The sequence below is a fragment of the Chelonia mydas genome, chromosome 21 (assembly GCF_015237465.2).
Source record: "Chelonia mydas isolate rCheMyd1 chromosome 21, rCheMyd1.pri.v2, whole genome shotgun sequence".
Classification (NCBI taxonomy): Eukaryota; Metazoa; Chordata; order Testudines; family Cheloniidae; genus Chelonia; species Chelonia mydas.
Genome location: NC_051261.2, coordinates 17760072 through 17774854, shown reverse-complemented (window position 1 = coordinate 17774854; position 14783 = coordinate 17760072). Strand labels below are relative to the sequence as shown.

General features: G+C 53.9%; 1 protein-coding gene across 1 annotated transcript; it reads right to left on the bottom strand.

Moving 5' to 3' along the window:
• Positions 1-2519: 2519 nt before the first annotated feature.
• LOC114019030 (myb-related transcription factor, partner of profilin) lies at positions 2520-13715 on the bottom strand. Its single transcript, XM_037885169.2, has 2 exons — positions 13162-13715; positions 2520-3281 (listed from the first exon to the last, which is right to left on the bottom strand). The coding sequence occupies exons 1-2, from the start codon at positions 13580-13582 to the stop codon at positions 2716-2718; spliced, it is 987 nt and encodes a 328-aa protein (XP_037741097.1). The 5' UTR covers positions 13583-13715; the 3' UTR covers positions 2520-2715.
• Positions 13716-14783: the final 1068 nt, after the last annotated feature.

Sequence of the window (14783 nt, the reverse complement as noted above, 5' to 3'; positions counted from 1 at the left end):
AGAGCACCTCCTCTGGGCTACGGGTGGATGGGATCTCTCCTGCGACATACAGGGCTGCCGCTTCAGGCAAGGAGCACGGCAGCCCAGGGAGCCACCGGATCAGAAAACAAGCCCAGATCACTAACGAATAGGGTTCTGGAACTACTCTTGGTACCAGACACTGGGTCTCAGGAGGAGCATGCCAGTGACAGCTGTTTCATGTTGATCCCACCTCCCCCTCAAAGCTGGCTGTGGACAAAACCCCTTCTACAAAGGGGAAATGTGACTGATCTGTTAAAAGGTCAGTTTTCAGATGGCTCCACCTCACAATGTCTGTTTTACCAAGGATAGGGCTTGGGGCAGATCTGTCCTGAATGGAAAAATACAGGTGAGTTTTGACAGAAGGAAGTAATTAAGAGCTTGTAAAACAATAGAATGGTGGGAAACATGAACATGTACAACTCCACTGGCTCAGATCCTATTGGGCTGGAGGGGGTTGAAGGAATTAGCTAACAAACCTCCGACAATGACTGTCAAAGTGTCAGGAGACTGGAACAGGAACATTCAGTAGCCTGTTTAAACATGGGAAGGAATGCAATGCAGACCCCGCCAGCATGTCTGCCTTGCATAAGAAAAGACATTAAAGGCAAAAGCCACCAAGGATGTAGATCAACATTTTCACCCCTAATTATGTGGAATGATTGAACATGCAACACCTCTCTGTTGAAGCAGGTGGCAACCGCTGGTTCCCTACCCCTCTGAAAGGGAAGGCACTTATTGGGGTGCCCAATGGTAGGGTCCCACAGGGGAACATTTTTGCCAACTGACCCATGTTCAGAACAGGAGCAAGAGGGGTACAGACCGTTGGGGAAGATCTCCAATTGCAATGCAGCAAGTACAGAAATAGCTGCATTGAGTGAAGTGTCTGATAGGGTCCCCCAAAGATCTTATTAGCTGGTGAGTGAGCAAGACCATCCAACAGGGACTGAAGGAACTGGTGTTGGGTCCTTCTCTATCACTTCCCCACTTTGCTGGGAGGGAGCCCGCTAATCAGCTAAAGATGACAGGAGCTGACAATGCCTGGGAAGACAGGGAAATAATACTAAGGGCCTGGAAAGGCTTCAAACATAATAGCCAATGCCGTTTTGCATGGCCTCTGCACAGAACGGAAGCAATAGGCCCTCCATGTGCAGGGCTCTGGGACGCTGCCGCTGCAGTACATCGCTTTCCAGACTGGGCAGCACAGTCCCAGAGTGGGAGAGGCAACAGGGAGGGAAGTCAGAGAAAAGCAACACAACAAAGGGGCTGGAGTGATTGTTGGCTCATTAGGCCAGATCACAAGAAAGGTGCAAGCTCATGCCAATGCAGAGTAGCTGGGCCAAGGGGAAAGCCCCAGACATGCTGTCAGCCATGGACATTGAGTTTATTTCTGCCTCTCTCAGACGCAGGGTGCGTGTAACCCTTCTGCTTTGGGTTAGATTCTACCCCCCGCCGCGAGAGTCCCCTACTCTCCTAGTCCCACTTCCTACAGAAGGGCTGAGTAGCTCCCGAGGGTGGGCAGCATTGGGAAAGCACTTACCTGGTCTATGCTGGAAGAGCCCCACAAGGACTCACTGTCGGACCCCTCATGCCCTGAGCCTGGGGGCCTGGCCTGGCTGGGATCAGGGGCCCTTCCCACTTTTCTGGAGAAACAGCAGGGAAGGACTGGCCCAGCAGCTGGGCGTGCTCTCTCCCTGCACTTCGGTGCTGCAGCCCCACTTCAGGAACCCAGCAGAGTACAATGAGGGCACAGGCCAGGCTGCCGCCATGGAGAAGACTCGGCACTGGCCAGGCACGGCAGCCTGGGCTAGTCACCTCAGAGTGTGCAGCACCTACCCATCGCCAGGCGAAGGAGGCTCTGGCCCAGGAGGGAGGGAGGGAGGGATAGGATTTAGTGTGAATAGGCATATTAGTGTCACCCTAAGAGACTGACCTTCCCCCAACCATTCCCCGTCTCCCCTCAATAGCACTACAGTTCCGGAAGCACCTGCAGATCACTGTTGATCACAAGCTGTCTTGTTTCCTAAAGCATCCAGTGGGGCAGGGATCTCCAGAGGGCTGAGCACCCCCACATGCAGACAAGCCAGGGAGCCACCAGCACCTCTGAAAACCCTGCCCCACGCATGGCAAGCTGGCAGCCCAGGAAATGGGTCACTCACGCAACCAACGGACGCAGCTGAACATTTCTGGCTTCGTGCCTCCCTGCCCGAGGATCCCCTCCTCCAACTTCCTTCCCCCCCAGCCCTAGTGACAGCCCAGTCTGAGAGAAGTGGCCACATCCCAGTTCCACGCAGAGCTCTGCGGACTCTTTCGGTGTCAGTGTGACAGGGCAGGGCTGCAGCAGAGGAGACACAGGAGGGACAGGCAGCAGAAGCAGAGAGGGCAGCAAAAGCAGTTAAGTGTTTAGGAAGAAATGCCACAACATGCCCCAGCTTCTCTTACTGGTGTGCAGCTCCCTGCACAGGCCCTGCCTGGAACAGATACTGATGGGGGAGCACATGGCCAGTTCAGAGTTTTATTGAAGTAGGGAAAGTGTGGGAGAACCATGTCCCCAACCCCAGATCTCTCTCCCACTGGCTGAGGGGTCGTTCACGTCTCTGTTTCATGCAGCCCCTCTCAGCACTTCCCTCCCTGGCAGTGGGAGGTCCTGCCTGTCCCCCCGCCCCCAGCTGTGTGATGATGTGGCCTAGTGGCCCCTCACTGCTTGGGGGTCACTTGCTGTCGGAGGTAGAGATCGCGGATCTCACAGAGGCTGCTGCTCACGCTGCTGAGGGCCTTGGCGATGATGCGCAGGATGGAGGCAGTTTCCCTGCGGCTCTCCGCGTATTCCCTGCGGAAGGCTCGCATCTCCTGCACCAGCTGCTCATTGGACTGGAGAATCCGCTTCTCCACAGGGCTGAGATGGCCACTCTCCAGCCCCCCCTCTTGCAGTGCCACAGTTACAGGGGTCACACTCTCACTCGTGTTACAATCATTCAGTGGCTCTGCCTCTTGGTCAAAGATAATACTTGTGAAATCCGTGCCCAGGGGCTCCTGCTGACCCCCCAGCTCGCTGATGGAGAGTTCGGTCTGCGAGGGATTCTGCGGGCTCCGGCTCCAACCTTCACATGGATCGTCCGGCACATGGCCAGCGCTCCTGAGGAGCCGCCTCTCTCCTCCCCGCTTCACTTGCTGATGGGTGGCCTCAGTGGAAGGTGGATGGAATGGCTCTGGCTTCACGTCCACCGGCTCCTCCTTCACCGGCTCCTCCTTCACACCCGCCCCTGGCAAAGAGGATAGATCAGATCAGACTGGAAAGAGAAAGCAGGCAGCAGGCCCGAACCAGGGTCAGCAACAGAGGGCGGCTTCCCACCCTGACATGGGCCACCAGGGAAAAATACAGCCCCATGCTTCGGCTCTGGATAGCCAGGGTTACCGTTGAACCCACCCCCACCAAAGCAAGACCAGAAAAACCTTCTGCCTCCCACTCTCCTCCAACAGGAGGGCTGGGGGTCAGCCAGAGTACAGTCTTCCAGTCTCAGCTGCCATTAAATAAGGGTTTCCAGTCCTCCCAGTTGCAGGGAGAGCCGTGTCCTAGGCCTGGCCCCCTCTGCCGATTTCACCCCATGCCAGGACTGGCAGCATTGCACAGTAAAGCCATCTAGGCTACGTGGACAACATACATATAATGGATTTAATTTTTTCCTCCATTCCAATTTTAGTAACTACCACACGAACTCCCATGTGAAGCAGCTAGGGGTGCCACACACTCCCCTCCCATACCCAACACAAACCCCACAAACGCTTGAGCCATCTAACAGCACATGTCCTGGGTGGATCAAGAAATCTATTAATCCACAAAGAGATTAGCTGAGGATCGAATAGAATGGGCTACCATGGGTGGAAGCCTCCAGTAATGGAGATACCACAGAAGAGGCTATTCCCCCTTCTCTCCCACTAGTAGTTGTGGATGGTGGTTGTGGTGGGAGGGGTCTCTCTGGTAAAGGGGTGATTAACGGTAGCAGTGGAAGGCTGGTACCCAAGGGGACAGAGGTAGACTGCACTGTGTGGCTTGTGGCAAGGATAAGGTGTGTGCTTGCAGATGGAGGAGCAGTACATACTGTTTGTTAGGTGGCGTAATTTCATTTCCTTGCTTTTGTGTCAGGTACGTTGTGTGTGTAGCAACCGTAACTGCTTACCAGCAGAGCTGTGTGTATGAATTTCCAAGCATTTTTTAAGTGGTGTCGTGGGAGTGGAGGGTTACGCGCAAAGAGGGATGGAGGAGAAATGAGAGCAGATGATACGGGTGTTTGAAGTACAGCTGCTGAGAGAAAATACATTTTAAATCATTCAGCAGCTGCACACGAGCCCTTCTCAGCTGTAGGATAGAATCTGACAGGAAAAACTAGTCAGTCAATCTAGTCTGGGTGCACTGTGCACAAGTTTTCAGTTCTAACATGAACAAACAGCTAAAACTGTCCCTCCAACACACCTCCATATTCCGCGCTGCACCCGCTGTGCCCATAACCCACCCCTCTACATTTTGTGGAGCCAGACAAGGTTTATTGAAGAGACAGCATCACCAAAGTACCAAGGAAAAATTTCAACCAGAGCTCAAATAAAAAATATTTTGAGAGAGAAAAAAACCCCACGACAGCATGACGAAGAACATTCTGGTGGCCTGAAAGTGACCCCAGGTGAGCTGTCACACCAATGGGCCACCTGCTTTTCCAGGAGAGGGGAAAAAACCCCTCACAAACCTACAACCCCCAAGACAGGAAAGTGGTCCCATTTTAGAACGTAACCTCAACAACGGTGCTTAATCTGAAAGCACTCTTTGAATGCCCTTCACAAATGTCAGCTAATTAAGGCCCAATTCATGCAAGTCTTCAATAATGTGGAGTCCTATGTGAAGCCCTCATGAAATCAAACGGGTTATGCAGGGTCTGTGCTAAAAGACTGCAGAGTGGCTCCCTAAGATCTCAGGGAGGTAGGGAGGCAGCTACCCCATGTCACAGGAAGGCAGAGAGCAAAGAAGTTATGTGACTTGCCCAAGGCCGGAGAAGCAGTAAGGTGCTGTAGAGCCAAATTCAGTGCTGGTGTAAACACACCACTCCACTGGCGCTATTCCTGCATGTGCCAGTGCTGAATTTGGCCCATGAGTTACTGTATATGCTCCTCTGGATCTAAGCACTAATAAAAATATTGTGGAAAACTGAGCTGTCTGGATGGATTTGTCTCACATGGGGCCAAGTGGTATTAACGATCTGGAGGATGGCATGGATTGCACCCTCAGCAAGTTTGCAGAGGACACTAAACTGGGAGGAGAGGTAGATACGCTGGAGGGTAGGGATAGGATACAGAGGGACCTAGACAAATTAGAGGATTGGGCCAAAAGAAATCTGATGAAGTTCAACAAGGACATGTGCAGAGACCTGCACTTAAGACGGAGAATCCCATGCATCGCTACAGACTAGGGACCGAATGGCTCGGCAGCAGTTCTGCAGAAAAAGACTGAGGGGTTACAGTGGACGAGAAGCTGGATATGAGTCAGCAGTGTGCCCTTGTTGCCAAGAAGGCCAATGGCATTTTGGGATGTATATGTAGGGGCACTGCCAGCAGATCAAGGGACGTGATCGTTCCCCTCTATTCGACATTGGTGAGGCCTCATCTGGAGTACTGTGTCCAGTTTTGGGCCCCACACTACAAGAAGGATGTGGAAAAATTGGAAACAGTCCAGTGGCGGGCAACAAAAATGATTAGGGGTCTAGAGCACATGACTTATGAGGAGAGGCTGAGGGAACTGGGATTATTTAGTCTACGGAAGAGAAGAATGAGGGGGAATTGGATAGCTGCTTTCAACTACCTGAAAGGAGGTTCCAAAGAGGATGGAGCTAGACTGTTCTCAGTGGTAGAAGAGGACAGAACGAGGAGTAATGGTCTCATGTTGCAGTGGGGGAGGTTTAGGTTGGATATTAGGAAAAACTATTTCACTAGGAGGATGGTGAAGCACTGGAATGCGTTACCTAGGGAGGTGATGGACTGTCCTTCCTTAGAGGTTTTTAAAGTCAAGCTTAGACAAAGCCCTGGCTGGGATAATTTAGTTGGGGATTGGTCCTGCTTTGAGCAGGGGGTTGGACTAGATGACCTCCTGAGGTCCCTTCCAACCCTGATATTCTATGATTCTGAAAGAAGTTCCCAGTTCTCACCATTCCCAGCCCTTTGGCATTGCCAGCCCTACAGAGGCCAGAATGGGAAGAGATTTTTCCATGTTAAGGACAGCTCCAAAGCTACACATGCAGAGGAGAGGAGGCCAGGTGAGCTCACTTATCCCTTCATAAGGGAGCGCTAAGGATATTTTAACCCAAGCAAGAGGAATACATCAGAGCACGGTTGGCTCAGAAAACATCAGAGTGCCAAAAGGAGGGAGGGCCAGCTGACGTCTTAGTGAGCAGTTCTATATTCAATAGCTGTGTGGGGCAGTCTGGCATCCCAGCTTCTCAGAACCGCACATTATTAATTATTATTATTATAATTATTATTGATGACATGTGATGGGCTACTTAGAGTGCAGAGTTACTGAAGAGCTGGGAGGAACTGAGGAATTTATCAGACGAGAGAAAAGCAAGTTTTCCAGAGAGGAAAGGCGCGTAACTCAGCCGATCACTGCTTGGCCAATCTAGTTTCCTTCCCTAGGAAGCAATGGGGACAGGGCAGGGGGTTGCCAGATAAGCTCAGGACCAATCTTCCCCCCTCCCATTACCAACACTCTGGCACAGGCACCGACTTTCCAAAGTGCTGGGGGGTGCTTGACTCCCCAGCTCTGTCCCAGGCCCCATCCCCACTCCATCCCTTCCTACAAGGCCCCGCCTCTTCCCACCCCTGCTCCGCCCAGTTCTGCCCCCTCCCCATATGCACCGAGTCCTCGCTCCTCCCCCTCCCTCGCAGTCTTCCGCACACTGCGAAACATACTGTTCGCGGCGGGTGGGAGGTGCTGGGGGGATGGGAGGAGTGGATAGCAGGGCTGCCGGCGGGTGCTCAGCACCCACCGTTTTTACCCCGGGGGTTCTCCAGCCCTGGAGCATCCACAAAGTCGGTGCCTATGCACTCCAGCGACTTCCCTGCTCACCCTCCCACCCACTGGTGCCAGGGACTCAGCCCTGACTCCTGACCGCTTGCCCCCATCCTTCTGCTCCTGTCCTTCAACATGCAGATGTGCATGGCCTCTCAGATCATAAAAAGCTATCTTGACCCCAACTCCCCACAAGTTACTGCCCCATCCCCTCATTGAGAGCATGCTGCTACAGCCACTGTTTGAAACTCCTCCCCAATTCCATTCAGAGAGCCCTTCCAAGCCAGCACCTGCCCCCTGCATTGTCCTGAAACGACTCCTGCATGGTCCTGGTGCCCTTCATGACCATTGGCTGCCTTTGACACAATCACTCCTTCTCTTCTAAAAAGAATCCTGTCAGCCCAGGGCTTTCATGAGCGAGACCTTCTTTGGTTCTCCTAGCACCTCTCAGATTGCTGTCAGTGCCCTCTCATCTGAGCCAGGATCATCCAGTACTTTCACACTTTCTCCCAGGCTACCCCTCCATCCCAGCCAGAATCCCTAAAGCCATCAATCACCGTATCCTCCTTGGAGTGCCTCCTCAAAGCTTCCCAGACATAATGCAGACATACAACAGCCTGGCAGCCATAAGAACAGAACAATGGCCATACTGGGTCAGACCAAAGGTCCATCTAGCCCAGTATCCAGTCTTCTGACAGTGGCCAATGCCAGGTGCCCCAGAGGGAATGAACAGAATAGGTAATCATCAAGTGATCCAGCCCCTGTTGCCCATTCCCAGCTTCTGGCAAACTGAGGCTAGGGACACCATCCCTGCCAATCCTGGCTAATAGCCATTGATGGACCCATCCTCCATGAATTTATCTAGTTCTTTTTTTAACCCTGTTTAGTCTTGGCCTTCACAACATCCTCTGGCAAGGAGTTCCACAGGTTGACTGTGCGTTGTGTGAAGAAATACTTCCTTGTGTTTGTTTTAAACCTGCTGCCTATTAATTTCATTCAGTGACGCCTAAAGTTTGTGTTTTATGAGAAGGAGTAAATAACACTTCCTTATTTACTTTCTTCACACCACTCATGATTTTATAGACCTCTATCATATCCCCCCTTAGTCGCCTCTTTTCTAAACTGAAAAGTCCTATTCTCATTAATCTCTTCACATACGGAAGCCATTCCATACCCCTAATAATTTTTGTTGCCCTTCTCTGAACCTTTTCCAATTCCAATACATCTTTTTTGAGATGCGGCGACCACATCAGTATGCTATATTCAAGATGTGGGCGTACCGTGGATTTATATAGAGACACTATGATATTTTCTGTTTTATTACCTATCGCTTTCTTAATGATTCCCAACATTCTGTTTGCTTTTTTGACTGCTGCTGCACATTGCGTGGATGTTTTCAGGGAACTATCCACAATGACTCCAAGATCTCTTTCTTGAGTGGTAACAGCTAATTTAGACTCATCATTTTATATGTATAGTTGGGATGATGTTTTCCAATGTGCATTACTTTGCATTCATCAGAACTGAATTTCATCAGCCATTTTGTTGCCCAGTCACCCAATTTTGTGAGATCCTTTTGTAACTCCCCACAGTCTGCCTGGGACTTAACTATATTGAGTAGTTTTGTATCATCTGCAAATTTTGCCACCTCCCTGTTTACCCCTTTTTCCAGATCATTTATGAATATTTTGAATAGGACTTGGCCCAGTACAGACCTCTGGGGGACACCACTATTTATTTCCCTCTATTCTGAAAACTGACCATTTATTCCTAACCTTTGTTTCTTGTATTTTAACCAGCTACCCATCCATGAGAGGGCCTTCCCTCTTATTCCATGACAGTTTACTTTGCTTAAGAGCCTTTGGTGAGGGACCTTGTCAAAGGCTTTCCTGAAAATCTAAGTACACTGTATCCACTGGATCTGCCTTGTCCACATGTCTGTTGACCTCCTCAAAGAATTCTAGCAGATTGGTGAGGCATGATTTCCTTTTACAAAAACCATGCTGACTCTTCGCCAACAAATTATGTTCATCTATGTGTCTGACAATTCTGTTCTTTACTATTGTTTGAACCAGTTTGCCCGGTACCCAAGTCAGGCTTACTGGCCTGTAATTGCCAGAATCTCCTCTGGAGCTTTTAAAAAATTGGCATTACACTATCTATCCCCCTGTCATTTGGAACATAAGCGGATTTAAATGATAGGTTATAAACCACAGTTAGTAGTTTTGCAATTTCTCATTTGAGTTCCTTCAGAACTCTTGGGTGAATACCATCTGGGCCTAGTGACGTACCTCCACACTCTTACAGCTGCTGATTAGCTAAGAATTGAGCACACAACTAGTCTGTCCCAAGACATCAAATTATTTCTGTTCCCCCATCCTTGCTTCATGCACCTGTTATGTCTGGCCTTTGAAAATATAAGATCCTTGGGGCAGGCACTTCCATTTACTATGGGTTTGTACACAGCACGGGGTCCTGGCCTGGTTGAGGTCTCTATGCATTACCACAATATAAGCATTAGACAACAACCTCAATGGGAAACTGTAGACATAGATGATGGCGGGGGGGGGGGCATGTTACATACTTGGACTTCGCTAAAGCACCTCATACTGTGTTTCACTGAACCTGTCTCACAGTTGGGTCAAATTGTTTGGCCAGAAGCACTATCATTTGTAACAGAAAGTGGCTGAAAGGCTGCAGACAAAGGGGATCACTGGGTAGGGAGAAGCACCTGGTGTGGCATTAGAGGGAGCAGCGTTAGTTGTCCTTTTAACATCTCCATTACTGACCGGGAAGGAGTGGGAATGATGTATCTGACTATAATAGTTTGGGGAGAGCTGCATAGAATCATAGAATATCACGGTTGGAAGAGACCTCAGGAGGTCGTCTAGTCCAATCCCCTGCTCAAAGCAGGACCAACCCCCCACTAAATCATCTCAGACAGGGCTTTGTCAAGCCGGGCCTTAAAAACCTCTAAGGATGGAGATTCCACCACCTCCCTAGGTAACCCATTCCAGTGCTTCACCACCCTCCTAGTGAAATAGGGTTTCCTAATATCCAACCTAGACCTCCCCCACTGCAACTTGAGACCATTGCTCCTTGTTCTGTCATCTGCCACCACTGAGAACAGCCGAGCTCCATTCCCTTTGGAACCCCACTTCAGGTAGTTGAAGGCTGCTATCAAATCCCCCCTCACTCTTCTCTTCTACAGACTAAACAACCCCAGTTCCCTCAGCCTCTCCTTGTAAGACTATAACAGGGTTTAAAAGAGAACTGGATAAATTAATGGAGATTAAGTCTATTAATGGCTATTAGCCAGGATGGGTAAGGAATGGTGTCCCTAGCCTCTGTTTGTCAGAGGGTGGAGATGGATGGCAGGAGAGAGATCACTTGATCATTACCTGTTACGTTCACTCCCTTTCTGGCACCTGGCATTGGCCACTGTCGGCAGACAGGATACTGGGCTGGATGGACCTTTGGTCTGATCTAGTATGGCCATTGTTATGTTCTTATGTAAGTCATGTGCCCCAGCCCCCTAATCATTTTTTGTTGCCCTCCCCTAGACTCTCTCCAATTTGTCCATATCCCTTCTCTAGTGGGGGGACCAAAGCTGGACACAATACTCCAGGTGTGGCCTCACCAGTGCCAAATAGAGGGGAATAATCACTTCCCTCGATCTGCTGGCAATGCTCCTACTAATACAAGCCAATATGTCGTTGGCCTTCTTGGCGTCCACTGTAATCCCCAGGTCCTTTTCTGCCGAACTTCTGCTTAGCCAGTCGGTCCCCAACCTGTAGTGGTGCATGGGATTCTCTCTTCTTAAGTGCAGGACTCTGCATTTGTCTTTGTTGAACCTCATCAGTTTTCATTTGGCGCAATCCTCCAATTCACAGGTGGGCAAACTACAGCCCGCGGGCCCCATCTGGCCCATGGGCCCCTCCTGCCCAGCCCCTGAGCCCCCGGCCCCTCCCCTGCTGCCCCCTCTCCCTCGCAGCCTCAGCTCACTGCGCCTCCGGCACAATGCTCTGGGTGGCGCGGCTGCAAGCTCCGGCTGGGCAGCGTGGCTGGCTCTGGCCAGTAAGGGACAGAGGGTCCCAGGGGGCAATCAGGGGACAGGGGGCAGTTGGATGGAGCACAGGTTGGGGGAGGTGGGGTGGTCGGGGGGGTTGGAGAGGGGGTGGAGTCCTGGGGGCCTGGTTGGGGTGAGGGGTCCCGGGAGGGGGCAGTCAGGGGACAAGAAGCAGGGATGTGTGGGTAGGGTCCTGGAGGGGCGGGGAGTCCCGAGAGGGGGTGGTCAGGGGACAAGGAGCGGGGGGGTTGGATGGGTCAGGAGTTCTGAGGGGGGGCAGTTAGGGGGCAGGAAGTGGGAGAGGGCAAATAGGGGGCAGGGGCCAGGCTGTTTGGGGGGCACAGCCTTCCCTACCTGGCCTTCCATACAGTTTAGCAACCCCGATGTGGCCCTCGGGTCAAAAAGTTTGTCCACCCCTGCTCCAATTTGTCTAGGTCACTCTGGACCCTCTCCCCCCATCTTAGTGTCATCTGCAAACTTGCTGAGGGTCCAATCCATCCCATCCTCCAGATCATTAATGAAGATATTGAACAAAACCAGCTGCAGGACTGACCTCTGGGGCACTCCGCTTGATACCAGCTGCCAACTAGACATGGAGCCATTGATCACTACCCGCTGAGCCTGACAACCTAGCCAACTTTCTACCCACCTTATCGTCCATTCATCCAGCCCATACTTCTTTAACTTGCTGGCAAGAATACTGTGGGAGAGCATATCAAAAGCTTTGCTAATGTCAAGATACCTGGGGGGACATAGGAGTGATCCAAAGGCGCTTGCTGAAGCTAAAAATAAAAGAGCAAAAGCACAATAGCTAGGAAAGGGAAAAGGGAAAAGGGAAGGGAAAAGGAAAAGTGCCATGGAGGGGAGAGAGCCTGAAAGAAAGTCTTCTCAGGGAGGGAGAAATCTGAGAGGCAGCAGTGCTCTGCAAGAGCCAGAGGAAGGACTGGGAATAGCAAGACAGATGCGACTTTGCAGAGCGATATGGCAACAAAGCAGTGTGGCACTGGGCAGCAGCTGCCGAGGTATCATGTTCCCAAGCACGGAGGCAAGGCCCTCTCCCCACAGCTGTGTGCCAGCCACAGCCAGATCACAGTGTTCTGTTCTGGAGCCTTTTGGAAGCAAAGATTTGCTTGTTAAAGGACAGTACTGCTAATCGGGAAATCTGCTTCTATTCCTGGCACTGCCAGACTCTTTGTGTGAGCTTGGACAAGTCAGTGCACCCCCACATGCCTGAACTGCCCCCTCTAAAATGGCCACGATACTGTGCTGTGATAGAGGCTTAATCCATTGATGCTGGAGGTGCTCGGATACTATGATAAGCGCCATAAGCTACAAACACCACCACACACTGACCAAACAGAGAGAAATGGCACCCAAGCGCTATTAAATGCCCCCGCTGGGCTGGGGCCCAAAGGAGAGACCGAGTATGTCTGCATGTCAAGCTAACAAATCGAGTGGAGCCACATGGGCTGAGGGTCTAGCCGCCCAAGCACCCGCCTAACGCCGCGGACAGGTATGTGGGGGCAGCTAGGGGTCACGCTATGCCCGTTTAGCACACTCCGGTGACCAGAGCCACCGCGAGCAGGTCTCCCCACACCGGGAATCACCCCCGGGGGGCGCAGCCTGCCCCGTCTCTTGTAACATGGCCTCGCCGCGAAAGCTGTGGTGAAAAGCCCCAGGGCCACGCAGCTCGCGTGTGACCTGCTCCCCGGGGTGCCGGGCGCAGGGGCAGGCCGCCGGCTTGGCCAGGCTGCATCACGCAGCCCTTCCAGACTCGAGCCATCTCCGCACCCTCGGGCATTAGAGACCTGCCCTGGCACTGCGCCCACAGACAGGCGGCTGCCGTGCGGCCGGCGGCGAGCCGGGGGCGGGCCTGCCCTAGCCAGCGGCCGGCGCGGGCTGGACGGGCCGGGGAGGGCAGCGGGTCACGCGGCGGCCCCGGCGACGCGGCCCCGGGCCAGGCAGCGCCGCGGGACCGAGCCCGGCCCAGGGGCGCTGGCGCGGCCGGGCCCCCCTCACTCACCCTGCGGCGCGGGCACCTCGCCGGGGCCGGGCGGCGCGTCCAGCGGGCACACGCCGTGCAGGCCCCATTGCGGGCCGAGCCCGGGCTCGCGGGGCGCGGGGCAGCCGCGGGCGTCGGGCGGCGCCTGGCGCTCCTGGCGGTGCCGGGTGATCTTGTCGTTGGCCCGGCGGCGCAGGCCGCGCCAGCGGTTCTTCACCTCGCCGATGTCGCGCTGGTTGCGGCCCGCCGCGTTGATCTTGTTGGTGATGCGCCACCAGATCTTCTGCTTCTCGTAGGCGTTGACGTTGGTGGAGCTGGCGCCGAAGAGCAGCTGCTCGTAGCGCAGCACCTCGCTCATCAGGATGTCGATCTCCTGCAGCGTGAAGTTGGGCTTGCGCTTGGGGATGCCGCGCCGGCCGGCCCTGGCCCCGGCCCCGGCCATGCTGCTCGCCGCTGCGCCCGCAGCCCGCGCCTCATGGCTCCGCGGGGCCCCCGGAGCCGCCCATGCCGCGCGCGGGCCCGGCGCGGAGCTGGCAGCCGGCGGGACGGGCGGGCGGGCGGGAGGCCGCCTTTGTCTGCGGCCGGGCGGGGAGCGGGGCGGGCCGGGGGAGCGGCTCCTGCGCGGCGCCGCCGCCCCCTGCTGGAGGCTGCGGCCCGGCCGGCCGCGGGGACAAAGCCCGCGGGGTGGGGCCCGGACCGCCCGGCCCGTCGCCGGGCCTTGGGGCTCCGCTTTCTGCCCGGCTGCTGCCTGTGGGGCGCCCAGGCCACGGGCTCGCCCGGCCGCGCCGCGCGGGGGAGGTGCCGGGCTGGGGCTTGGCCGGGGCCGGCTCGCCGAGCCGAGGAACCAGCCCGGACTAAGGGACGAGGAGCTTGGCGCGGGGTCCGCCTGTGTCCTGTGCTGCCCCCAGCAAACCCAGCGCCGCGGGGCACGGTGCGACCCGGGCCTGCAGGCTGCTGGATGTCCCGGCAGCGGCTCTGGGCCAGCCCCAGTGGGCAATGGACCTGCCCAGGGAACCGGGGGCTCTCGAGACCCGCCTTGGGGGGACTTTTGGCCCCACTTTCTGGCTTTGGGCCCTGAGCCCAAAGAGTCCAGGCCAAACTTGTCAAAAGGGGCCTCTGCCCCAGGTAGCAGGTGCCTTGTTTTCAGCTGGGCTGAGCGCCTCCAGCTGCAGTACAAGCAGCTCAGCAAATCAGACCCAGGGGATCCCAAGCTGGCCAGCTAAAATTTGAGGCACCCAACATCGGTTGCCATTTTTGAAAATATGGACCTTTGTGAGGTGCCTGAGGCCAAGCAGTGAACCAGTGTCCATCCACTTAGGACGCAGTTTGTTTCAGGCTGTCAGTCGCATACTTAATCCAGAATGTCCTCTAGGCAGGTTGCTTAACCTCTTGGAGCCTCTGCTTTTCCATCTGTGTGTTGAGGATCATGCCTCTTACTCAACCCACGTAGTAGCTAACAGAGGTGTAGGCCACTTCTCACAACCTGAATTGCTGAGTAGGGCCTAGGAATTATTGTGGGGTGGGTCTCTGGCCTGCCTATCCAGGAGGTCAGACTAGATGATGACAATGGTCCCTCTGTTATACCAATAAAATAAAAACCAGCAAGATCTTATTAAAGGGAAAAAGGCAAAATACCACATTTA

Coding starts and splice junctions, on each gene's coding strand:
- LOC114019030 (XM_037885169.2), bottom strand. CDS start 13,582: ATGGCCGGGGCCGGGGCCAGGGCCGGCCGGCGCGGCATCCCCAAGCGC. Junction 3,282..13,161: donor CGAGGTGCCCGCGCCGCAGG/GTGAGTGAGGGG, acceptor CCTCTTTGCCAG/GGGCGGGTGTGAAGGAGGAG.